General features: G+C 38.4%; 1 protein-coding gene across 5 annotated transcripts; it reads right to left on the bottom strand.

Moving 5' to 3' along the window:
• Positions 1-945: 945 nt before the first annotated feature.
• Positions 946-23,865, bottom strand: ppm1ba (protein phosphatase, Mg2+/Mn2+ dependent, 1Ba). Of its 5 annotated transcripts, XM_057341767.1 has the most exons (8): positions 23,450-23,865; positions 13,165-14,034; positions 12,819-12,936; positions 9,392-9,503; positions 8,449-8,506; positions 8,190-8,264; positions 5,384-5,400; positions 946-1,204 (listed from the first exon to the last, which is right to left on the bottom strand). In XM_057341767.1, coding segments are annotated over exons 2-8 (1,236 nt in total). In that variant the 5' UTR covers positions 14,020-14,034; positions 23,450-23,865; the 3' UTR covers positions 946-1,203. The 5 variants fall into 5 exon arrangements, with proteins under 5 accessions (XP_057197750.1, XP_057197748.1, XP_057197752.1 ...); XM_057341765.1 differs by lacking the exon at positions 5,384-5,400; XM_057341769.1 differs by lacking the exon at positions 8,190-8,264.
• Between the last annotated feature and the right edge of the window lie 3,511 nt (positions 23,866-27,376).

Raw genomic sequence — 27,376 nt, 5'->3', positions numbered from 1 at the left:
TGTCACCTTTCAGGTTCTGACGCCAATAAGTACTGTCAATCGTTGACTGCAGGAAAATATACTTGAGTAAAACTAACATTACACTTGTATAATGAATCAGAAAACAATCTGTGAATTCATCATAAAGCTAGTATTTCCATGTTCAGATAACCAAAACACCACTTTACAATATACTCTGGAAAAAAGGAAAAACAAAGGCAGATCGCTGCAAGTTCACATCTGCGTTGTGAAAGTGAGGCCATAGGAAAAGAAGACCTAGATATATAATACAGAGGGGAGCTGAGAAAAGCTGTGTGGCTTTGGTGGGCAGTAACAATAGCTTTTAGCCATCAACACCCACAGTTCATGGGTTACACAAGTACATAACTTTAAAATCTCAAATGTGTCAAAAAAAGTAATTCGCACGACGTCAGTCGCCACCAACACAACTCTATTGCTTCTCACACGTTAAGCCACAAAGAACATCAAACTTGGGAAAAATAAAAAATATATATCAATTTCTCTATATATATTTCTCTATATATATTCTATATTCTCTGAAACAGCAGGATTAAAAAGCTTTCGACAACCAATCAAGTGATAACCTGCGAAACGAAAGGTCAGTCAGCATACATTGAGAGGGGAAGGAAGGAAGCCGCATAAAGCCAACAAGCTCCACACCTTTCCACACAGGTTATGTAGTAAATTAAGCAATTCTTTAAAACATGTTCCACACACATTCGTCAGTCAAATACATCCTCGCTTCAACTCAGTGATGATCGCCGTACCAGGGGCTGCAGTGGTATCTCATAGCCAAGTTTCTCTATTGTATCCTGGGCTCAGGGCATCTGTCAAAAGTCACTCGTTTGCAGCCAACTGAAAAAGGCACCACAGCACGTTCATGGGTCCAACCCACAAAAACATCCTTAGTTTCAAAATGAACACCCACAGCCACCACAGAAAAAGTAAGAAAACTGTTTTTTATTGTATGATGTGTATTTTGTCAATTAGTTGAGTTTTTTCAAACTGGATCTTTCCCTCTTCTATTGGAAAAAAAGTGTTTGTAATGCTTTTGGTTGAACGGTTTCCATTGTGTTGTGACTCTTGAAAGACTGTCCGTTGAATCTCTTGGTTTTGCTGGAAAAAGGAACACGACTGATGTCTGTGTAGAGAAGAAGGGTTCTACCAGGGACGACTACCAGGGGTCCTCAAGGTCAGCAGCACTCTGCAAAGAGTCCACAGAGAGTACAAGATCAGTAAGCGCTTATCACATTTGGTATTTTATTATAGCTAGATTGTTAGAATTGTTAGGCTTTCCATTTCTTTGTCTAATATTGTATGTATTCTAAGCACCAGTGATTTAATCATTATCACGCTAAAAAAAATACAAAGGATTAAAAGGAACAGCAAACAATGACAGAATTCTCACTCACAATAACGGAGTGAAAAAAACAGTATATACAGTTAAAAATTTGCTTGCACTATAGATTTGATGTTCTTCCCAATGACACCATTATGATGTTACACATCTGCCACATCTACAAAGCATCAACATGCAAGATTCTGGAGAACTATTTCAGAGAACTATTCAGAAAATCATAACTGATTCAGACCGAGGGAAAAATGTATCATATCTATTACCTAACCGAATTATTTTTCAAAAACACACTTACAGTAGATGAGCTATTTCCTGCCTTATATAATGTTTGTGTAACTGATCATAAATTGAATGGCTAATACTGACATGTCCATATATATATTATATTATGGGGGGCCAAACAGGAAATGATTATATAAAATCTGAATATATAGTTATAAATCCTGAATTTATAAATGTAAATCCGAATATATTGTTAAAAGTGTGAATACAGTATATGGTTATAAGTCCGAATATATAGTTACAAGTAGGGCTGCAGCTATCGATTTACTAATCGAGTATTTTACTGATTTTCCATCGATTAATCGGGTATTCGGATAATAAATACTTTTTCTTTATTAAAAAACAATACTAAATATACAAGAGAAAATAAGACAGGTCTCTTAAAATGAGTAAAACAACTCATTTGTTTCCTTTTTAGAATAATTAAAGTTTTTATTGCTGAAATTGCATACATTAATATCTGTGAAAACTAAACCCATTTAGTATATTCCATTGCCATATTAAATTCAAAATGCAATATAATACAAATATATAAATAAGAAACATGAATAAAAATAGAAAGAATAATTTCAAAGGTAAACAACTAACTTCAGCTTATGCATGATGCATTTAGTTTATATAAATTAGTTTTAGTTTCTTTTTTTTTTACTATTAAATAGTAATATATAGCCTATGACTTTTATTTTGGCAGGTTGTCGGAAGACGCTTATTTTTTAGTATGTCTGTTTCTTCACTCAAACAATAACATGTTCATGAAATAAACTCTCAGAGCAACTCTGGAGGTGAAGTTCATGTCATCATTCAGCGCAGACGCAGACAAATTTATGAGCATCACGCGTGTAGCACGTTAAACTGTGCAGTTCATTCACGCAGAACAGCCAGATGACATGTGTAAATAACAGGATTCGGCTCCACAAGTCCGCATCTAGTTTATGGACTCAATGCAGCCGAAAACAAGTTTCACTCGCAAAATAGACTAAAACTAAGTATAATAGCAGTTCACCATTTCAATAAGCTATCAGTTATTTATCAGTATGAGATATACGTGTGAGCGTGTGAACAGACTAAAATGCGTGTCTCGCGGTGAATGCGGGAGACTTGAGAGCCCTGTAACATGAATAGAGTTTAGCGGGCTGTGCGTCAGTAATAACGGTCCGTGGGGAAACGCAGTGCTCCGTGTGTACTGTAGTTAAATGGATTAAACAAAGCTTCGAGGCAACAAAATTTGCCTCGATGATTTTTGTATTCGAATTACTCGAGGAATCGTTTCAGCCCTAGTTATAAGTCTGAATATATAAATCTGAATATATAAATGTAAACCCTGAATATACAAATGTAAATCCGAATATATAGTTATAAGTCTGAATATATAAATGTAAACCTTGAATAACAGTGAGGGAAATAATTATTTGATCCCCTGCTGATTTTGTAAGTTTGCCTGCTTACAAAGAAATGAAGGGTCTATAATTTTTATGGTGGGTTTATTTTAACTGATAGACAGAATATGAAAAAAAAATCTATAAAAGGTTATAAATTGATTTGCATTTCAGTCAGTGAAATATTGCTTGCTTGCTCTATCTTGTTGCGCGCAATTTGTGTTAGTTCAGTACTGTCATGCACGAACCAGTGGGCGGGGCTAGAGATGTAGTCATTGATATTCTTCTGTGGAGGCGGTGTTCAACCTATCTATAGAAAAAATTACAACTGGAATGCACCATTCCAGGACCTGCCGTTTGCTGGGCCTGGTGTCAATAACAGTTGTAATTTCAGTAACAAGGGCGTTTTCAGTTCTGACACTTACAGGATGTCCGCTTGAATACGATTCCCTCTTATATAACAAAAGCTCGGGTTAAAATTGATGTCTTAATTCATGACTCCTTTAAATGAATGCAAAGAGTAGTCAACAATAGGAAGCACATTAGACCTGCTCAGAGTGGCAGCTCTTAAAGTTTTTTTTTTTCTCGATTAGAGTTTTGGGTTCCTCGCCACCGTTTGCATACTGTTTTATCTGCCTTATCTGCCTGGCCGGGGGGGCTGCTTTAGAATTTTAAAGTTTTACTTAATTAATATTGCATATAGGAATTTATAGTCTGTTATATTTGACCTGTGCTTCTCTCTCCTTTATCTTAAATGTGTGCTCTCACTGTGTGTGTGCGTGTGTGTGTGCGTCCATGTGTCTATGTGTATGTGTGTTAGTACATGTGCATATTGTGTGTGTGGAGTGTTTTGTATGTGGGTATGTCTGTCTTCTTTGTTTTCACCTTTTTCTTGTTTTTGCAGGTACAACTTTAATTGTTTTGCTTATAGTCAATATGTCTTATGTACAGCTGCTTTGTAACAATGAAAATTGTAAAAAGCGCTATATAAATAAAGTTGAGTTGAGTTAAAGGGGCCGCGTTCTTAAAGGTGCTGCTGTGACTCCTGTCCTGTTAATCAAAGAACAAAAGAAAAGAAGAAATCAATTTTGATTTTGTAGCTTTTATGAGGATTCTTCTGTATTTCATGTATTTAGCAGTAAAGACTGTTAAGTGTTTGAGAACTTTATTTATTTTCTGTATATTTCCTACCTGTTAGACTGGTTGGAAGGGCACACTTATTATAATGGGTTTGATTAGTAGAAAAATAATATATTTAATAAAGACATCAGTTGCAAAGCCAACAATATTCAAATGTTAGCTTTCATTCATAAAATGATGCTGTTAAAGAAATGTGTGGTTTCTACATTAATTTGGAAATACTGTAAAATGTGACATTATTAGAACGTAAAAGTATATTTAAAAACATAAATGCTGTTTCTGATTAGTTAGTTAATTTTTTTAATCGATTGACAGGACTAAAATAAACAAAATAAATATTGTATGTTTAATTTCACTATACGTGTGTGAGTAATCACAGTTAATCACATGACAAGGGTGCGATTAATGGTGATAAAAAATTGTAATCTATTGACAGCCCTAGCTGACATACAAACTGACATTGCCAACTACTGGCCTGGCATGCATAACACAGCATTTTTGGGCAATTTTGTCAGACCCGTGGGATGAGAATGCAGTCATGTACCTTTAGTTACAAATACAGACACTGATAAAACATTATAAAAGAAGGTAAACAACCAAACACCCAGTAGTTAACTGAATGATGAGCGCACTAGCAATCATGTTTTCCTCACAGAGAGACGGCATCAAGCTATGTCACTTTTTCCACACATGGAGCAGATCAGCAAGACTGCCTGCACTTCATACAGCCTGGATCTGATGCTTTTCGTTCCTGAAACGAATACTTTATTCCTGACTATAACAATGTGCATCTAATTGCTGAATTTTTGCACGTTGCAAAGTTTGTGGATTTAAATCTTTAAAAGACATTATAGGTTACATAAGATTTTAGGATTTAAAATCATTTATTGGCCTTGTCTGTACACTGGTCAACCACTAACACGCAAGAAAACATCAAATCTAATCCAATTTAAACAGACCATCTGCATTCATTGACAGCCAAACCTTTGCTCTGAAAAAAAGTAGTGAATAATCCACTGGACTTAAATGATATTTAACAAGTACAGTATAATATTGCACTTTTGGACAGTTTAAACTGACAACTGTCTGATGATTGAGATTCAATTAACTAACAAATGGAAAATCCATCAACCCTTGATACAATCGGTACATTCCAGCAAGATGAAGTGAGGAAGTTATGTTGAAAATGAACTGCCTGCTCTACAAAAAAACATTAGTATCAACTTACCAAATGAAACAGGTGGGCTGCATAAATCAAAGGGTGAACACACATACATCATTAGTTCTATAATTATATCGTATATTTGAATGAACCTTAGCTTGTGTGTTTTACAGTATATCATCCTTTTATGATACATGCATTTAACTTCATAAGCGTATCTTGGCATGCCTATTCCTTGTGTCGTATGTTTATCAAGAATACTGTAGCCAATAACAGCAGCTACAAGGTTATACAAACTGTCTGTATAAAACACATTAACTAACAAATAGGGATGCACCAATATGTAAATTTTGGCCGATAACCGATAATTCTTTAACATTGTAAGCCGATAACCTATATATTGGTCGATATACAGTATCTAAATATTAATATTAAATTCCCTAAGGCAAAAAGTGGATAACTACTTTTATTTGAAAACATTGACTGCAGAAAACAAGGTAAACGTTAAGTTCTTTTTCCCCTGAAAATCATGTACCAAGCCTACTTTACATTTACAAGTAGGAGATTATATAAACATTTTGTCAACACGCTAAACAGTACCGTTAGTTTACAAGGCCGTGCTACTTGGAGGATTAAAGCTGGAGTAAGCAAAGGAGAGAATGAACAACAATATATATATATTTTTTGGATAGACAGACAGACAGGCAGTCAGACAGTTATTGGTTAGTCAAATAAATGCGGAACAGGTATGTTTTGAAGGATGCTGCAGTTCGGGTGGAGGTTGGCAGTTCATTCCACCATAGGGGAACTGAATGAGTAAAGGTTTTTGCAAGCGATTTGGTGCCTCTTTGTGATGGAACAACCAGGTGTCGCTCATTTTCAGCCCTCAATTTCTTAAATTAACATGACGTACATCATTGTAATGTCTTTAGCTGTGCAGTTGGATCGTTGAATCAGCGTATACTGTACACAGCGAGTTCGCCAGTATGAACGCACATTGCGTTCAGAACAACTCGCACACGAATGACTCATTTGAACGGATTAATTTAAACCATTGAACTTTTCAGTCACTAGCGAATATAAGAGATCCTTGAATCATTTAAAGTGAACCACAGAGAATGCAAGATGTGAATGAGCTTTGCTCATTTAGTAAGACTTAATTAATTAATTCAGTTGGCTATTGTGGGCTGAAAAGTTAGTTGAAAATGATAAAAAACACTATTTGATTAAAAAATATATTTCTGTTTGGTTGAATAAAAGTAATGTTTTATATAACTTAATAATATGTGTGTGTGTACAAGATCAAGATGGCACCACCTCCGCCTCATTTTGAGTCAGGAAAAACCCTGCGATATGGCCGATAATTTATCATGCATCCCTACTAACGGATTATATAAAGCTTGCCACAGGCTATCACGGAGAAACACACAGGCCTAGTCTACTTCTCACAACAAACCAACAAAACATCTTTAACAATAAGAACAGTCCAAGAGTCCAGACAACGTCACCTCTCTCTATCTTTCAAACATGCGTGCACACACAGACACATCTCTTGGATGTCTAGTAGGAGAGAAAGGAACAGATAGATGAGGAATGAAAATTCCTTTACACCAACAGACACTTAGGGTCAGATTTTTAAGGCAGGTATCACCGCAGGCTTTCCAGCATGCAATTCAGTGTGATTTATTCAAACCACACATTAAGCGGTGACATCACATCATCATCATGAGACAAGGCTAAAGAGTTCAAAAAGTAAACGGCTATTTACAAGCTATTAAAATAACAAACTTTGTAACTAATCACTTGCCGTTCCCCATCTGTTCATATGCCAATAAATCTCACGTCACCTCTTGATGGGGTGTGTTTAAAGTGTTTGTGTGATGTGGTGATCTCAACCACTGTGCTTAGAGGCAGAGGCTCGTTTTCTGAGGTCATTACAGCTGCGGTGATCTGATCTGGATGTTTAACTCTAAATTCTATAAGTTAAAGGCGGGGTGTCCGATTTCTCTTAGCCGTTGTTGATGTTCAAATCACCAAAACAAACACACCCCTACCCCCATCTTTCGTCAGCGCTCGGCTCGGCTAATGTCCGTCCTGTGCACTGTGCACCTTACTGCTGATTGGCTACAAGGTTGTTTTGGTACTCGGCCCGACTCAGTTGTCTAAAGCGTAATTCGGAAATCGGTTACCCCGCCTTTAATGCATGGAGCGCGGTGTGAGATAAATCAGGGGTTCCCAAAGTAGGGGTCGGGACCCCCCGGGGGTCGTGAGATGATTTCCAGAATTCATTCTTTTATTTTTAGGAATAGCGTATTTAATCAATAAGTGTAACAAAACATAAAAATATTAGTTAATCTAAAAATAAACTCTCCCTCGATCGTGACCCCTGAGGTGATTACGTCACATTAGCAACCGCATTAGGTTAGGTGCAGCAAGCCAATTTACAGCACCACATTAAACATTCCCATTTGTGCACGCAGATTATTTTTCAGGCTTTAAATTTAGGATATTTTTATTTGTCGAAATGAAACGTTGGTTAATATCGACCAAAGACAACTCAGGGAGGCCAGCTGAGGAGGGCGGGGAAGCGCTGCAGTCAGAAAGGCTATCATCCTCAGGTCGCCTACAAAAAGTGGCCGGCATTTGCATAAAGAGGACATCCATCAGCACTCGAATCAGTTTGATGAAATTTGACCATCTTTAGTAATAGTTCATGGTTTATGTATAACAACAGAGTAAAATAATGAGTAAATAACTATAAAGTCATTTTATGTTAGACTGTGTTCTTTTGTGTCGTCATTATGCACGTGTTTGGATAGACCTAATAAGTGCATGTGCGCAGCTGCGAGCAATGTTTGTATACTTTACCCACCTCCGAGAATAGTGGGGGACATGAGTCCCTGGCACTGTTATTTTGGGGATCGCGGGCTGAAAAGTTTGGGAACCCCTGTGATAGAGAGCTTAGGTAAGATTGAGTGAGGTGGGATTCAAGGTAACGTCTCATGATGAGATGACTCAAAGGGGAAGGTGGGATCTCTACACGTCTATCCTTTTATTGTAAACCCTGGGGCAAAGCTGCCACCATACTGGGAGGTTTGAGACCTCTAAAAAACTAGGCTGTGCATACTTACACCGTCCTCTTCTCTTTGGGGGATCAACCGTTTGTACGCTGCTTCAATAACACTATGCCTGCAGCGACAAAAAAACAGACACACTGTTACAGAAAATGTGAAAACATTTATAACTCATGCTTCCAGAACAGAAGTTATTTTAGCCCCTTGTGGCTCTTGTATAAAAATATCAAGGAATGACAAGGTGTTGCTATTGCTGTGCTTTAAGAAGGTACAAATAAATAAAATTGGAAATGATTAACATTCGTCTGATTCGTTTTGGTGGTGCGCGTAATGCTAAAACTGTGCAGTGCATACAACATGGGCATCTGGCATCTGTGTGAGTGCTGCTTTGTAAGCAGATTTCATTGGGGATTCACCTATTTGCACTAGTAATCTGCGTTCTGTATTCACATACAAGTGATGTGATTTTGTACAGTATTTGCTTTAAATTGTTTTATTAAATCATTAAAATATGAGGTGTATGACTCAAAATGGACAAGACTCTTTACTTAAGGGATAGTTCACCCAAAAATCATTTACTCACCCTCATTTCAAACCTGTGTGACTTTCTTTCTTCCGCAGAACACAAAAGAAGATATTTTGAAGAAAGTTGGTAACCAAACAGCACTGATCCCCTTTCACTTCTATTGTATGGACACAAAACCAATGCAAGTCATTGGGTGCCGGTTAACAACATTCTTCAAAATATCTTCTTTTTGTGTTCTGCGGAAGAAAGAAAGTCATAAAAGTTTGAAATGACAAGAGGGTGAGTAATTGATGACAGAATTTTTATTTTTGGGTAAACTATCACAATGGATAACGTCCATTGAAGAAAGCAAGATTCTGGTTCAAGTCTGCTTGATAGTGAACCTACAAACTTTTCAAGCTCCTAACACCCCACACCCTGTAATTGTACTTATGCAGGTGTCAATCTATGCTTGCAAGGGTAATATTTACTTACTTGCTGGCAAGGCCGCCCCCTGGTGGGAGGTTAGTGATATTCTCTTGGGAAAGGCTGCTCATGACATGTGCCAGCTCAGGCACGCCTTCTTCCCCTGCTTTCTCTATGAGCTCTGATGAGGACAAAAGATCAACCACAGGTTAAAGCTTGCTAAATATTTACAAAATTCAGCAGCCAATGGAACACAAATATAGCAGGACTGTCGAATATGTGTCCTGGTTTATTTCAGAGGAGCCAACAGAGAAATGAGTTCATATCAGTGGATACTAGTTCACTATTGCCAATATTTGGTATTATTTTAAAGAAAGAAATGGGGTAAATAGTGAAAAGCCTCTGAGGAGAAAAGAAACGCCAATGGAAGGTAAAGAGACAGAAATAAAGAAACAGAGACATTAAGAGAGAAGCAAGAAAACACGCGAGACAGACTGTAGAAGGAAACCCTGTGGCCCAATTGGTCTGCTCTGGGCCTGTTGCCAGTTAGATGTTCAGCCAGCGCATTCCTCACCAGAGCAGCAGTGCCGACGACTCACTCAGGCCCTCTAAGCACCCAGCCAAACATTACAACGTTACCCCAACCTTTGCCCAATGCTTGGAGCCAAGCGTTTACATAACCCCCAAAACCCCACAAAAATAACAAACACTTGCCAGAGTACCACCACGTCATATGCGGAAAAAGAAGGCCAATGGAGAAAAGGAGGACGAAAGTGAAATATGTCAGGCTATTGAAAGATATTAAACTGGGAAGAGAGGGAGATCAAAGAGGAAGGAAGATAGGATAGTGCATTCAAGAACATAAGCAGAGAATTACAAAATGTGGGGGAGGGAACATGGCATTTATTCTGAAACTAATGTGTGTTTTACAGCGACCCCAAAAAGTATTCTGACACTTTTAGACACTGAAAATGAATGGCATTGCATTAATAAAATATCAAGGGTCATCTTCAAAAGAATGTTAGACCTTTTCTCAGAATTAATTTTACTTTTCATAGTCAGCTTTAGAAGGACTCATAACTAACAGATGATACACAAGGGCAATTCAAAGTGCTTTACATAAAATGACTGACAAAGAGAAATAAGACGTATCTTTAAAATGCAAATGATTTAAGATCACAAATACAACTTTAGATTTTAAGAAACAATAAAACGGCAATAAAATTTATTAAAAATGTGAGTGTATATATTAAAATAAGAACAAAAGAAATAGAAATTCAGTTGATGTAAACCAGCACAGTGCTCAGGTTGTAAATGCACAGATAAACAAGTGTGTTTTTAATTTGGATTTAAAAGTAGCTACTGTTGGTGAACATCTGATGTCTTCTGGAAGCAGATTCCATCTACGGGTGGCGTAATGGCTAAATGCTGACTCGCCCTGTTTTGAGTGAACCCTTGTTATCTCTAACTGACTTGATCCTAATGATCTGGTTTATATTCAATAAGCATATCTGAAATGTATTTAAGTCCCATTGAGTGATTTATAGACAATTAATAATACTTTGAAGTTGATTCTATAAGTAACTGGTAACCAGTGTAAGGACCTGAGGATTGGAGTGATATGCTCAGATTTTTGGTTCTGGTCAGAATCCTGGCAGCAGCGTTCTGTATGAGCTGCAGCTGTCTGATGGTGTTTTTGGGAAGCCCTGTAAGGACAGTAATCCACCCCGCTGGTGATGAAAGCATGAACTAGTTTCTCTAAATCTTGGTTTGAGACAAAACATCTGATTCTGGCTATGTTTCTGAGATGGTAGTACGCTGATTTGCTTATTGCTTTTACGTGACTGCTGAAACTAAGGTCAGACTCTAAAATGACACCAAGATTTTTTACCTTACTTTGTGTCTTTAGACCTCTTAAGTCAAGGCATGTGTTTACCTTGTTAGTTTCATCCTTGTTACCAAATAAATAAAAATTGTCTTTATTTAACTGAAGGAAGTTTTAACACATCCAGCTGTTAATTTCATCAATGCACTGGCAAAGAGAGTCAATAGCCTGTAGTCATTGGGTGAGAGGGCTAGGTAGATCTCGAGTGTCATAAGGATAGCTGTGGTAGGCAATTTGGTACTTTTTCATTATTTGGCCAAGTGGGAGCATATACAAATTGTATGGTGTGATCTACCGTGTCAAAGGCAGCACTGAGATCTAGTAATACCAGAACTGATATTTTGCCTGAATCAGAATTCAATCGAATATCATTTATTATCTTTATGAGCACTGTCTCTGTGCTGTGATGCTGACGGAAACCAGACTGATAATTGTCCAGGTAGCCATTTGAGTTTAAGAATTTGGTCCGCTGATTGAAGACAACCTTTTCAATGATCTTGCCTATAAAAGGAAGATTTGATATTGGTCTGTAGTTAGACAGTAAGGTTTAGTAGTGTGACTTTCAACAAAATCAAACCTCAAGAGTGACCTACAGTCAACCAACAGCAATGTGAAAGACTGACAGCATGACAAGACATATGATAAACTTGATTTTTATCATAGTTTTCATATGTATTTTTTGTAACTTTTCTTAAATACATGTACAAATATTACAGTTGTATTGCTTAAAAGTGAATATGAACTTGTTTTCTTTGCAGTATTTGAGGTCTGAAAAAATACAGAGCATCTTTTCTGTTATTTTGACCTGTTTCTCTAGTTTTCATTTTCTGCAAATAAATGCAAATAGAAACAATATTTTTATTTGAAATTTGGTCAAAAAAATTGTTAATAGTTCACAGAATTAAACAAAAATGATCATTTTAAAATGGTCTCTTGATTTTTTCTGCGGCTTATCATGACACCAAACTTTGGTACCAGTCGGTACTGCCTATCAAAGTCTAAATCAAACGCTTCCGTATGTATCTTTGTAAGCGCTCGGTAGAGAGTGCGATGCAATGATCATTTCACACGCTTCCGTGTTTGGTTACGCAAGCGCTCAGTAAGGAGCCATTCAAAGACATATCCAATGAGCTTGGAAACACAATGGCCAATCAGAGGTCTTTCATAATCTGTTCAACAGCGCTCAAAATGATAGCGGGAAATGCAAGTATCGTCACATTTAGTACCGACTGGTATCGAAGTTTGGTATCGTGACAACACTATAGACATATTATCCTAATGATAACCAGACAGTCAGAAAGTGTCCAAACACTTATGAATTACATACCTACAAATGCATTAAAACCTAACAAAACTATTTTTGTGCTGTGATTTTATTTAAAAAGTGTAATTTCCTTCTTTCAAAAAGGCCACTTGCCTTAACAATGTTACATAATGCAATGACATTCACACATTAAGTGTGCTATAAGAATCCAAATGCTTTTGTGGTCCACTCTAAATCAACTGAGCCAAACATTGACTATTTATATGGTTGTACGAATGCTCCAAGACTCACAGTGAACAATCTAGGCATATTTATACTGTACGTGAATGTGTGTGTCTAGTTCTCACCCTCCATGCGTGACTCAAGGTACTTGTCCAACTCTGCGTCTTTATTCACCGCCTCCTCTGACACCTGGGGTGCATTTGGCAAACAGACTAATACAATACTCATGTTATCTCGACTTCCCTGAAAGGTGAAAAAGAGAAAGAATCTAAAAATCTGAGCAAAATATATTTTAGAACAAGTGTCACACAAGTCAAATAAGTAAAGCAAAGTCTTTGCACGCTGTAACACATAAACAGCAGGTTAGCATTCACATCAGTGACAAACATGAGCTTCATTTAAACTAAAATTGAAGGTAACAAATCTCCATAGCATTAAACGCAACCTTAAGGGGTACATAGTGAACCATACCTTGTGTAGACATGTATCTACCACCTCGTTGCAAACTCTCTCCAGGTCATCTGTCACCTCCAGCCTCGATCGCACAAAGGCACACAGCTCCTCGTTGCTCATCACATCCCAGATACCATCACACGCCAGCACCACAAACTCATCCTCCGCGTCTGACCGGGCGATCTCGAATATTTCCGGCTCTGGCGACACAAGCTGCTCTGTGGGGCCCTTGCCCTCAACACACTTGTAGTCATAATCACCTAGTGCACGAGAAACAGCCAGCGACCCATTGACCCTCTGGATCATCACCGAGCCACCTGCATTTTGAATGCGTTCCTTCTCCCTTGGGTCGCAGGGTTTATGGTCCAGTGTAGAGAAGCAGACGTGAGCGTTGCGACAGAGAAGGGCACGCGAATCCCCACAGTTGATGAAATACAGGTGTTCGGGAGAGAGCAGCACAGCGACCGTGGTGGAGCCGCTGCGGTCCATCCCATTCCGCAGGTCTGTGAAGCTGCGCATGTGCTCGTCGATCCTCAAGAAGCCGGCACGGATTCCTCCCTTCACCGCATCTATGGCCGGCGTCTCAGGCGCTGGAGCTCCGGCCTTCCGCAGTTCATCTGCCGACCCCACGGCGACGATGTGTTCCAACAGATGCTTGGAGCAGTAGTTAGCGACGCGGGAGCCGGCGTGGCCGTCGTAGACCGCAAAGAAGGACCAGTCGTCCAGACCGTGCGGCAGGCCCAAGGCTGCAGTGTGTGCATCTTCCATCTCAACTCTCCATCCCTGCATACTGCTCAGGCCAAAACGCAGGCCGTTTCCCTCTCCGTGAGCATTGTGCTTCTCCGTTTTGGGCTTGTCCAAAAACGCCCCCATGGCTCAGGCCACCGTCTATGGAGAAAGAAAAACAAAGTGTGAGTGCAACAAACATTGGAATAAAATGAGGGAAGTGGGTTGTGGCACAACAAAAAACATGTTGTAGCCTACAAGTTAAGATAAAATGTTCCTTCACACTACATCAGTGACGTAGCACCACAGTAATGGTGCACCTTCACATATTAAGTTAAAAATAGAGAGAAAATACGGCAGCCATTTTAACAAACTGCCACATATGGTCCGAAAACGCCCACTGCAAAGTGAATGCAAATCTGGAAGGTTTATTAGTCTTAGTGCTCAACAGACGGATTTCTATTAACAACAAACTTTAAGTGAAATTATCATTTTGAGATTCTTGGCCCTGCAGTCTCAGAGTGCCATGAAACATGAACTTGAGAGGTTAGGGATGTTCAAACTTCACACCAGCATCTCCAATGTGCACCAAGATGTGAGGGCCTGATAAATGCTTCTTGCAACTTTACAATGAGTCTTCTGAAGCTACAATAGCTGTGTCCCAATTCGGGGGCTGCAACCTTCTAAGGTCGCAGACTTAAAAACGAGGAATTGTTCTTCAAAGCACGCAGCCTCAAACGTCCAAGAACCGAACTGAAATGAGACGCCCTAGCCTCACAGAGGATTTCCTAATTGCGTCACCTGCTGCTTATGTTGTGTGGTGACAGCAGCAGGACACAGCAGAAACGTACAGGTATCTGACTTTTTTAAACAAATATGGAGCCAGAAAAATTATATTTAATTTTAGAGAATATGACACGTTTATATAGATTAAAACCCAACAGTATATTAAATCAACCAACCTTATAAATTTAAAACACAATAATGCACCAATAATGTTAATTAACAACATAATATATAATATTAAAACACTGATATGGACTGTTTTTGTGAATTACATACTTTTATTTAACTAAAGTTTTGAATGATTATTGAAAAATTGAATCTCGGATAGCCAAAGCTGTGAAAGATACATTCGTTTCATGCTTGTTAGGGCAGTGTGGTAGGTCTCTTTACAAAAGTGTATTTGATAAACCAAGATTTGCCTGTTTAATTATTAGAACTTTCCCTGCTTCCAATATGTGAAGCACAGCCAGACAAACTAGATCAAACTTTTTTTGCGGGGTTGTGAGAGTAGACACATATGCAGGGTTATTTGTCAAACAAAAAATAATAATTTCCCTTGAAACTAGTAACATGCCGTTTTTGAACAGACGTTTCTTAAATTTTGATGTATGCATTTTGTTTATGGATCACAGAATGACTCGAAAGAAGTGGGGGCATAATTATAACCCACAAAACCATAGTTTTATGCAATTATGGTATATATAAACATAGCTTAACATACCAAATTCAGCCAAATTCATCATAATAAAAATCCTACTTTTTAAAAAGGAAGAAATAAGACTCACATTTGTTGTCCTATTGAGGGTGGCATTTTGAGAGCAAAATAAAGTGACCAGATCTATGATGAATTGTGTACTCTACTAAACTATTTTGTGCTCAAGTAGTAATTTAATCATTAGTTTCATAGGGTTAATTAATGGTGATGATATGGCACAAGTCACATCCACAACACATAGTAATGAGATCGCAGTTGGTAAAAGCAGGTTAGCATAAATGAGCCCTCAAAAAAGCAATAGTGATCACCTTTTTGAGCTCGTTTATATTTTTATAATAATTAGTGGAGGCAGATTTATTTTCCATTTTTAAACTCCTACTGGCAAATTTTGCACTACAAACTGTGAAACGATAACAATACAAATTCCTATTAAAGCTACAAAGGTTACGGAGTCAGTGAGTGCTTCTCTTTTCATTTGTTTGAGTCATATCAACTACATAGAATAGCAGGAATATTAGGCTGCTGTCACTAATGTGAAAGTGAAGTGAAGTGAAAGTGAACTATTTGTCAGATATATTGTATTGACATCCGTTTTCTTTCTCAACTTTTTACGCTCACTTCAGACAAAAATTTTCACCACATTTGACATGTATGCAAACTTCATCAGTTTTCGAACATCTTCAAAATGTAATTCATTAACTTGCTCTGAATAGTTTATTTATAAGATTGTATATTTCTTTGAGTTATAGGGAGATTTTGATAAAGGGATAGTCACAACATCCCTTTATCAAAATTTCCCTATAATTTAAAGAAATATAGAATCTTATAAATAAATTATTCAGAGCAAGTTAATGTGCCTTAACCCGATCATTTTTGAAAGTAACTCAGTGCCAAAAGGACACTGAAATGGTTATGTTTAGTGCAGTTGTTTTAATAGAAGGAAAAAAGATACATTTCTAGTTTCAACATTATTTGTTCTTCAGACATTCTTCTTTAAAAGAAATGAAGTTACAGATTTTTTAAAAATGACCCACAATTAGTTGTTGATGACTGAAAATGTGTCCATTTTAATAGTTTTCTCATGAAGCCGCATTGAGATCCTCATTTCTCTAGGACTGAAGCTTATAGGGCTTTAATAATGTAGTTCCCAAAAGACAAGTAGGTCAATTACAAGAATATAAAAGGACATTAAGGTCTCTCTAACAGTTCTGGAGTTACACGCATGCACATTTTGTAAAAAGAACACAAAAAGTGCCCTTTCTTCATTTTTGAGCTTTCACCATTGGCATAAAATGCATCAAGGATTGCTAAAATTAACAGATTAGCATCTCAGTGTAAAAATAAAATTATGATGCTGTCATATTTCCCATCTCATTTTTACCCCCTCTAATATGGCTCCAAATTTCAGGTGAAAATTGACATTTTTACCTCCCTCTACAAATTAATTGATTACTTAATAACTATTCATCAGTGGCATTTCCAGATGTTGGTCTTGCTCCTGTAAAAATAGAAAAAATAGAAAAAATTCAAGCCGGGGACCTCTGGTTGAGTTGACACAGAATGACCCCCATCTAATTTAAAAGGTTGGATTTGAGTCCAACCATGGGACTTATTAAATTGTCATGTGGTCTTGACAAGCTGCAAATAGGTTTAAATGACACACAGAGGGATCCTGGTTTGTACCATGGAGACCCTGCTATTCCTCAGCAAGCTACAATCCAGTCATGTGGTATGCCATGATGTCACAGAACCGCATGTCTAGGCGTCTGAGCTTGCCACACCTCACGTCTATTGAACTATAAATAAACCCAGATAGGATTGCATGCAAACCCCCATCCATTTATCTAAACCTTCAACCTTCAGCTTTGAGATCACTTCTCGGTTTTCATCAAAGGGAAGCAGCATATCCTTAAACCTCCTCTGTAAACAGATATATAGATCATCTTTAAAACGACAAAGCACATGTATGTGTAATACATATGTAAAAGTGTACATAACAGTAATGTATTCATCCATGCTGTGAATTATACCTTCTTGGAGACCACTTTTCTATCATCTCTCATTTTTGTTGGAAACAGCATTCAGCACCTGTGCTGTGACTCCGGATCTGCCACGCTTTGATCATGCGCTCTGTTTAGCATCACAGTAAACGAAAAAAGGCCAGATGATAACTCATTGCCTATGAATGTGCGAGGATCCAGAGGGCACGCTGTGCCAAAGCACTAAAATAAACAAATAAAACACATCCAGTAGATGCAGGAAGTGGGCTAGACCTTTGAAGAGCGTTTCAACGTTAGGACCCATCAAAAGAAAAAACATTAGGGATTTATTCAGCCTGGTCTTATCGACCCAGCACTTCAGGCCACCTGTGACAAACACTGACTTTCATCCACGATCACCCACACAACTACTCATCATTAGAATCATAACATCTTCATTAAAGACAGACTCCCAATTAATTTAAAATGTCAGCATTCACCAGAAACTACTTTTGCAGTGTGCCCATGAAAGTCCGTTGCAGATCAAGCAATCACCCGGAGTGCACTTTCATAACAACCCTTTCTTATCTAGCAGACACCAGTCTAAAACCTGACGAGATATTTCCTATGCTAACTCCAGGAATTCTATTAATAACCTGCATTACCAGCTCAGTTCACTAACATGGTGAGTCATTTTGTGACCATAAAATTATCCTTACCTGACCTAACGTTGGCCTGCATTCAACAGTTACACATCTAGATGACAGGTTGCTCATACAAGATTTCCACATTCCAATGAAGTGAAGAGGAGTTCAACACACTCCTGAGATCTATGGTACTGCAATGATGTAACCATTGGACCACTGTCATATGTTCCGTTTCCATGCCTACAGTGCCTGGAGTGGCAGCTAAGAGAGTGGTTTCTATGGTAACAGAGAGCTTCAACAGGGCACTTCAGCACCTTTTTTGTGACCAGCCCCTTGGATTTACAAGTGCAGAAAGATATCTGACAAACAAAACTAGCATTACAAAGCGCATTTAACTACAATAGTGGTTTTACACAATATTGTTCTTTATTAAACAAATTGTCAAACAAATAACACACAAATATATGCGCTAAAAGCTTCCACGCACACCATGTGCTCCATGCATGTCAAAATTTAAAGACAAGTGTAACAAGTGTCAGAGCCCCTAAACTGGCACTGAGTTGTGGCCTTGTTGTGTTGTCTTGTTTATTGGACCCTAATGAGAAACAAACAGCATTATGTCAATACAAGAGCAGCTGTATTATTAGAGTAGATTTACAGACAGGAGACATGAGTCCTAAACAGGCCCTTTCACGTACCACGTTATCATATTATATATCCATAATTCTTCAGACAACACAAAAATTGACACTGAAAGAGTGCCATGCCAAAACAAATGTAAGTACGCTCCATGACACATGCCAGGCAGATTCATTTGATATGCCAAACCCTATACAAAATGCAGGAAGATCCTCTTAACAAACCATGCAGCTCTACATTTCATAAACAAGTAACTGTCCTTAGCTGCTTTCCTGTGCAGGACAAATGAGGATAGGTCAAATGTACTATACAATGACTGAACAATAAATGTATAGGGCTATAGCTTTTGACTGCATGCTAATAATGGTCTGAAAACTCGTGAAGAAGTTTGAGCAAAAAGAGTAAAACAAGATAACTCAAAGAGACTTGCCACAAATAAAGTGGCTTGGATATCAAATTACGTTCTGATAATCAGATTTATTATTTATTTATATTTAAATTCTGGCTATATCATATGTAAACAGTACGAAGATAGACAACATGTATAACAATTAAGTATGAATATATGCACAAACAATGAAAGTACAGTATACGACTGGTGTTCATGGGGTCTGTACTGTAGGTCTTTATCACTCTTCACTCTATTAGATGCGCACTTTTAGTGTGTTGCGACTCTCTGTCTTTAGGTTTGTTTATTCTTGTGCTTGTCTTTGCACTGCAAGTCTCTGGTGACTCCACACGCGTCTCCAAGTAGCAGCGCTCACATGGCGAGCATCATCGCGCGTTACAACACAAGTTTCTCCTTGACTCGCCTAGTTAAACTTTATTAAAACTGTAAACAAGCTTTAGAAAGCAACCTGACTTCTGAAATACCTGAGAATGAGCTTTATTATATGCACGCGCAGATCCCTGCACGAGCACTGCGGGTGAGAGCGAAAGCGTCGGATTCACTTTTTTTTCATAACGCCTAACTTGCAGAGCGCAGAGTTAACCACGCCTACTTATTTACATTCCGCGGAATACACGGAATAGAAAAATCTCTTAATGTTGACATTTTATTCCGTGGTAACGGCATATACCATCATTCCGCCCAGCCCTATCCTACCCTGTCACACAACTTACATTGCATTATACTATACATTTGTTTCTAATTATGTGCAATCCCTGGGATCGAACCCATGACCTTGGCGTTGTTAGAGCCATGCTCCAACCACTGAATTACAGGAAAGCTATGCTCTTATGCTCATCTGACGCGAGCTCAGTTTCCATGCCCTGCTCCGCGAGCACCACGCAAGCTCAGCTTCCATGGGAATGGATTGAAAACGCTCGCCCTGCTCCGCGAGCAGCGCGAATACAACACTAGAACCCATTATAAACAGAAAATCAGAAGGAAAGAAAATAATTTTATTTAAAATTGAATTTATAGACCCAAACGATCATCGTTTTCATCATCGATCGTCGCATCTGAGTACTCGAGTCCTCGTGCCCATCCCTAATGCAGAATGTCAATGACTGTTCAGTCTCAGTCCTCATTCACTTGGCACATGAAAAAGCAAAATATAAACCACCAGTGTCTTTTTTTATACTGGGTCATGATAGATATGGATTCAAGGTAACATGACTTTGTGCGATTTTCCTTCCTATTATTAATCAACGTTTGCAAACAGAAGGCTAAAGGTTCAAAGGGATTCAAGATAGTGGGGTTAACAAGCTATCAATCTGATAATCCACTCATGAGATGCATGCAGTACCTGATTAGCTACTGACCAAAAGCTTTCAAGACATTAGAGATCCTGCAAACAATGGTGACAGGCAGCCCATTTAAAAATGCAGTAAAGAACAAGCAAAGCTTGTAGCCATATCTCATTCTAAGAGCAGAACAAATGTCCATCTTGTTTTATAGGGGTACACACCGGTGGTTGCTTGCCGTATCACGTTAAAGTACCGCTAGAGCGATTCAAACGCATACAAAGCAGTTGGCACTTGTATCGCTCTTAAGGTACTTTAATGTGATACGCGATGGATTTTTTATCAGGATTAAGGCTGAGCTCGTTAGGAAGGTGGATCTCTAGGGCCATGAGTTGAGAACCACTGTTCTAGACTGCGCAGCCCGTCTCCGTACGGTGTGCAACCACGCTTTAATTTGAGCTTTTGTCTGTATGCTTGTTTTGTTCACATATATGCAGTGTCCGAGTTTACATCTGCCATGTCATGTAGTTATGGCGCGCAAGGTATAAAGTTACTGTTTTAATGGCGGTAGGTCTTTCTTGCCGTCCACTGAAACTCCGCCTTACATCTACTTCGTATGACATGCGGGAGAAGGGGTGTATCCTAAACCTGAGCCGAAAGCTGATTGGTTGCCCCCACGTGTGTACTGTCCAATGGCATTTTTTGACTCGATTGACAAATGGATAAAGAAAAGCATTTGGCAAAACGAAAAAGAAAAGCAATTGGCAAATAGAGAGAGAAAAGCATTTGACAAATGCTTTTTTAAAAAGCGATTTAAAATGTGCATTTAAAATGTGCACAATAAAACTTTTTTTTACGTTTTAAAGCATGAATTAAATAAACAGTTGTAAATGTATATATTTATTTATACATTTAAAATTAATTTTTTTATTTAACGTTTTAATGTTCAATTAAACTACATTTTAAAACACAAATTAAATAAACCATTTTAAATAAGTCTATTAATTTCTCAATTTGAAAAGTTATTTATTTGTTAACATTGTTATGTTTTAATTATTTAATTGATCAATTGATTCTTCGTTTTATTGCTAATCGGCACTCTTGGTCCTCCATATGTGACGTCACTTGCGAGCTGCGCATTTATAAATCAAGCGCATCTTCTTCCCTTTTAAAATTACCGTTTTAGATGTGTCTCTCCGTGCAGCATGAGCTGCGCAGTTTTAAAGTCAGATGTGTCTCTCCGTGCTGCGCGAGATGCGCAGTTTAAAAGTCACACTTGTCTCTCTGTGCTGCACGAGTGACGCAGTTTTAAAGTCACACGTGTCTCTCCGTGGATGCGTCTCTCCGTGCGGCACAAGTTGTGCTGTTTTAAAGTCACACGTGTCTCTCTGTGGATGCGTCTCTCCGTGCGGCACATGTTGCGCAGTTTTAAAGTCAGACGTGTCTCTCGGTGTATGCTTCTCTCCGTGCAGCGCGAGGTGCACAGTTTTAAAGTCAGATGTGTTTTGCATGCATCTCTTCAAGCTGCGCAGTTTTAAAGTTTAAAGGGGAGAGGTGTTTTAAATGACAAAATTAAAGATTATTTTAGTAAAACCCAATTTGTGGCGTTTGCACTTTGCAAAGTACATAATAGGCTAAATACCCGGATTTGGTGGTTTATTTAGTTCAGAGGTGGGTAACGAAGTACATTTACTTGAGAACTGTACTTAAGTACACATTTTGAGTATTTGTACTTAAGTATTACTTTTTTTGTTTACTTTTTACTGTACTTCACTACATTTGAATGACAAATATCTCACTTTTCATGGCACAAAAAAATGATTTCCTTGGCCGACCCTCCCTTCGCGCCCACGTTTGGGAGAGACTATTGTCAGTTGCTTCTAATATGACACACCTGAATCAACTCACCAGGTGTGTTAATTATGGAAATATTCACAACATTTTGGGAGAAGGCTAATGAGCTCAGTTGTGTATACTTTTCCCATATCTGATTTACTTATTATAAGCAAAAGATGTAATTACATTTTTATCAGATTAATCGATTAATCGAAAAAATAATCGCCCAACTAATCGATTATCAAAATAATCGTTAGTTGCAGCCCTAGTGTATACACGATTTAAGGTTCAAAAACGCTGTATTTCCACATACCGTGCATGTTTGTATCTCCTCTCTGCCCCTCCTGTCTGAAACGCACAGATTTTTTACAAAGCTCATCACTCTGAAAAGCAAGGTGTGCTATGATTGGCCAGTTAACCAGTGCGTAGTGATTGGTCGAATATTGCAAGCGTGTGATGGAAATGTAACGCATCTTACCACATTTTGAACATCAGGTTCCAAAGCACGCCCATCTTACTTGCATATACATTTGGGCGGTCTTAGTCAAATCATACCACGAACTGACGTAGATTTGTGGGGGTGTGGTTACACGAGGCGTTTCAGGCAGGTCTGCTTGAGCATTCGCTTTTAGATAGAATGCATCCTTTGTTCCAACACTTTCCTTTTTGCAATTTAACGTGTCTAACACATGCATGTGCAACTTATAACACACCAAAGACACAGAAAAACACGTATTCGCACCATAAAAAAACACGTATTCGCGTCATATACCCCTTTAATTTCTCTCTTTTTAATATTTGTGCCATGAATATGTAACTTTAATCACAGCTTGTTTTATTTACTGCTACTTACGTGGGTGGAATAAGTCCAGACTTACATGTCACAACAACCATAAAAACAATCAATATTCCTTCCAAGTAACTTAATGGTGCCACCAGCCAGGGCTGCGTTTCCCAAAAGCATCGTCGGTTCTAATGATGCTTTTGGGAAACGCAGCCCAGAGTGTTTACTGCGAGAATTCCTGGTTGTGTGTCAACCCCTACTTAATAACCATCCAAGACAGTATTTTGGGGCATTACAGGTCTGTCTGGAGGCTCAAATCGAAGCCCCAAAATGCTGTCTTACTTGACTGGCAGCAGGTTTTTTCACACTGGGAAAGGCAGCAGTGTAGCACAGACTACAGTAAGAGACTGGCCTAAGTGCAGCAGTTACAAAACACGTCCAGCCCGGTAACTTTAGATAACGCTAGCTTGCTACTTATTCCGACAAACGCGATGTAACTTACGTTTCTCAGATCGAAATATCCCCTCCAGAAGACGCCACGTTCCAGGCTGCCGTCGAGTTTGCCTTTCTTATCGAAAACCGTCTCCCTAAACATCTAAAGACTTTGGCCGTGAATGATATTAGCTCGACTCGATTAGCGTAGATAAAGGTAAACCCAGCTAGCTAGCTAATGCGGTTCAATTTACACGGTTAGTTCTGCCCTCAGCGGCTCTCGGTTGGGCTCGCGAGCTTTAGCAAACATCTTTGACAAATTGTTTCACCTTGGCTGGAGGAAGCTGAGTGCGACCTCAATGTTGGTCGTAAAGGCCGAATCGGTGAAGAATTTCGAGTCGTACTAGCGTTTCTAGCTACATGATAGAGATAGATGACGTGCACTACTCAGTGCCATTGACGGCCGCGCGCCCGAGTTCTGTGTGGTAGGAGGGGCTTTCTCCTCTGTTGATGCTGTCTCAAAGCCCTTTTAAAAGGATCCCTGGGTATAGAGCGATGTATGGCTTAATATATGAACAATGGCATTGACTTTATAATTGTGAAATAAAAAACAGTGTAACTGTCACAGTATTCATAAACTTTGAAAAAATATTTTTACTTGGAGGCCGCCATTTTTTTGCGTCAGAATCCGTGACGTCAAATGGTTGCGACCTTAACCTGTTCTCTTTCGCAACAGCGAAGCACACACGTTTTCCATATATAACAGTAAAATATGACACGTAAAACATAAGATCAGATATACAAACACACAGGGACAGTAGGTGGCGGTATGTCCTCTTGACACAAGCCAGCCTGCCAGCCATAAAAGAAGAACGCGTTCAGTACTAGACGTCTGTTCAAGGTGGCGTGCATTAAATCATAGCTTTAAACTACCGCCTTTGAGACATTTAAGACATCAGCATCCACCATACTTTATACATTATGAGAATATAATGATAAACACAATAATAATGCTTTCGGTTTGGTTATTTATTCTGTATTAGAGCACACGTGAATATTAGCCCTCGTCAGCTAATGACCGAGGGAGACAATAACGTTAGGAAAGTCAAAATCTGGATAAAATGCATTCTATAATGGCTAAAACATCGTGTATATGATAAATTCGAAATGATTTTGGTTATTAATATGCATGTTTGTGTTGTTTCTGACAAACAATATTAAAATGTAAGAAAATACACCAAATAGCGTCTTTATTTTCTTTCTTCTTTTAGCATTATATAAAAGGAGGAGCGACAACAGTAAAGGACGAGAGAGAACCAGGCCTGGACTTTACGTTATATTTTATTATGTGTGACCGGCAGTCGACCGTGAGGGAGCTGCCGGCATTTTACTTTCGTTTTGTTGTTTGTTTATTTTATTAAAGTTTTGATGTTCAACGTTCGCCGGTTCCCTCCTCCTTCCTTGCTGTGAACATTGTTACACACACATGTACTGTATATATATATTATCCTCCAGAACCTTATATTTACTGAAGAACTGATTAGTGTGTCGGTGTTTAGTTTGGCTGCCTAGCTGTGCGTGCAACCAGTTTACGTCATCGAAAAAGAACATGGCGGCCTCCTTAGGTTAAAATGAGTATTACATTTAGGGTTTTTTTAAGAACTGAAAATATTTTATGTGTTTCTAACGACAAATGCTAGTAGTGTAAGGCTATTACAACGCATTGAGCCATACTTCTCTCTATACACCGGGTTCCCTTTAAAAGGAAAGCCTGCAACCTAGGCAAAAAAGCGTAACGGCGTTGCCTTCACGTGCTCTCGGAAATTCGATAATTCCCACTTAACCTGGAAATAATTTATGGAACGGTGCTCTTTTAGCAGATGCTTTTAATGTTTTAATTCCACTAAATCATTAGTAGCATTAAAGGTGCAGTTTGTAAAAAACTGATCAAAACAATAACAATGCCGTAGCTTGATGATGCTGTGAAGGAGATATTGAGATATTGTAAGTACTCAGCTGAACAAAATATATAACACTAGCTTAGTGGTTTTTGGATATTTTACTGCAAAATTGTTACAAACTGCACCTTTAATGCTTTAAACAGTGCCGATCCAAGTTGCGTAGGGCCCCTGCACCACCAGAGGGCCCCCTTGAGTACCGAATCAAAAACACTATAATGTTAACAAGACGCTTTTTTATAACAACGAGAAGCAAAAGAACAAGAAGTAATGTGTTTTGTACTATTTCAAAGTCTTAGTTAGTTTTGCCAAATGCACGTACAGATTTACAAATTCATTTTTTCTCTACTGGCTTACGGTATGACATCCATTCAAAAAACTAGCATGCGGTCTCTTTTTCCGCTGAAGCCAGGGCGTTGGCATTAGCCGTTACGCTTTTTTGCCTAATGGTTGCAGACTTTACTTTAAAAATGTCACGGTCCCACCGTCTTGTTTATGAAATTCTAGTCGTGTGGTGGGATCGGGGCAGAGTCCTTGGGTTTTATGTGGGAAGACCATGAGATGTTTGTTTTTACCTCTCATGTGTTTTTCCAGTGTCTCGTCTCTGTTCCCGCCATCTCGTTTCCTCGTTATCCTTCCCTAAGTGTTTGATTACCCACACCTGCCCCGTGTCGTTATCCCTCGTTTGTCTTCCCTTTAGATACCCTCTTGTTTCTTTGTCTTGTGCTCGTGGATTGTATTATGTATGTGCGTGTATTGCGGTGTCCTGGATTGTGTTAGTGTTCATGTTCTTGTTCCTGTGCTTACCCGTGTTCCTGTTCTTGTTCGTGTTTGTGAGTTTGGTGCCTTTTATGATTTAAGACGTTTGGTCGTGTCTTTGAGTTTGGTTATTTGTCTTGTTATCATTTTGCCCCCTCGTGGGAAGTCTCTTGTTTTGGTTATAATTCTTAGTTTCGTTTTTCCCCCATTGTGGGTGTTTTTGTTCTATTTTCTGTTTGGTTTAAAATAAATATTTGTTAACCCCTTCACTGCCTGCCTGCACTTGGGTTCTTCCGCATTTCGTGACAAAAAATGGCTTTGGTTGGACGTTTTATAGTAGTGAATTTAGGGACCGTCTTTAAAGTTGCATACACATTAATATATACTTTTAGATGTCTGATATTTATTACAATAAACTGTTAAATCATATGTAAACATTGTTATTTCACTACTGTATGGGTTCATACACAAAATATATCATTATTTAAAGCTCACTATCATTTACAGGGAATGACTTACAGTCATGAAAATGTAGTGTTCATGTGAGTCTCAGCTTTAATGCACTGCTATCCACTGTATTTCGTTTGCCCATGATAATATGTAATATTTGTGTCATCACATTTACAAAATTATTGATGTGTTTTCGTATGCTTAGCTTTCTTGAGTAAACTATATTTATCATGCTTTATTTTAATAAGTTAATCACGTATTTGGTTAGTAAAAAACACACCGCATTTGCATGTTAAAGCTTTTTTTTCTGGAACAGCTAGATGGTTCCAGAGCGACAGGTTACTTTAGGTAAAGGAATATTTAAATGTGAATCAAAATGTGAATTTAATTTGATACTTCTTTGGTTTTACTGTCAGTTTAATGTTTTTTGTCTTTCAGTTTTAATTAAAACTATTAATTTTTTTTATTTAAAAAATTGCACAGAAACGCCCTCTGATGTTGCGTTTCCCACTGGGAAGATGGGGAAATAATGCTGCCTTCACGTGCTCTAGGAAACTTGATAATTCCCACTTCTGATGTCATGATTCCGAGCTGGTTGTGTTCTGGTGCTTTGTTGTCGGAAAGAATGGAGGACGCCAGATTCATGCTTGCGTGTGTCTTGGGAAAATGTTATATGGTCATAGCTTTCAACTGTACATCCTGCTGTGTAGTTTTACTAGTCAAGCTTGCTGACTATTCTGGAATATTGGTGAAATACATGCTATTTTTGCTGTCTATAAAACATACAGTATGCTTCAAATGGTTATTCATATATGTAAATATGTACTAAT

Source organism: Triplophysa rosa, linkage group LG9, assembly GCF_024868665.1.
Source record: "Triplophysa rosa linkage group LG9, Trosa_1v2, whole genome shotgun sequence".
Classification (NCBI taxonomy): Eukaryota; Metazoa; Chordata; class Actinopteri; order Cypriniformes; family Nemacheilidae; genus Triplophysa; species Triplophysa rosa.
The sequence above is the reverse complement of the archived record's forward strand: the minus strand, read 5'-3'. Positions and strand labels throughout refer to the sequence as shown.

Excerpts from the sequence above, each read along its gene's own strand:
- ppm1ba (XM_057341765.1), bottom strand. The coding sequence starts at position 14,019 with ATGGGGGCGTTTTTGGACAAGCCCAAAACGGAGAAGCACAATGCTCAC. Across the intron at positions 12,937-13,164 it reads TAGATACATGTCTACACAAG|GGAAGTCGAGATAACATGAG; the intron begins GTATGGTTCACT and ends TTCACCTTTCAG. Across the intron at positions 9,504-12,818 it reads CCTTGAGTCACGCATGGAGG|AGCTCATAGAGAAAGCAGGG; the intron begins GTGAGAACTAGA and ends TGTCCTCATCAG.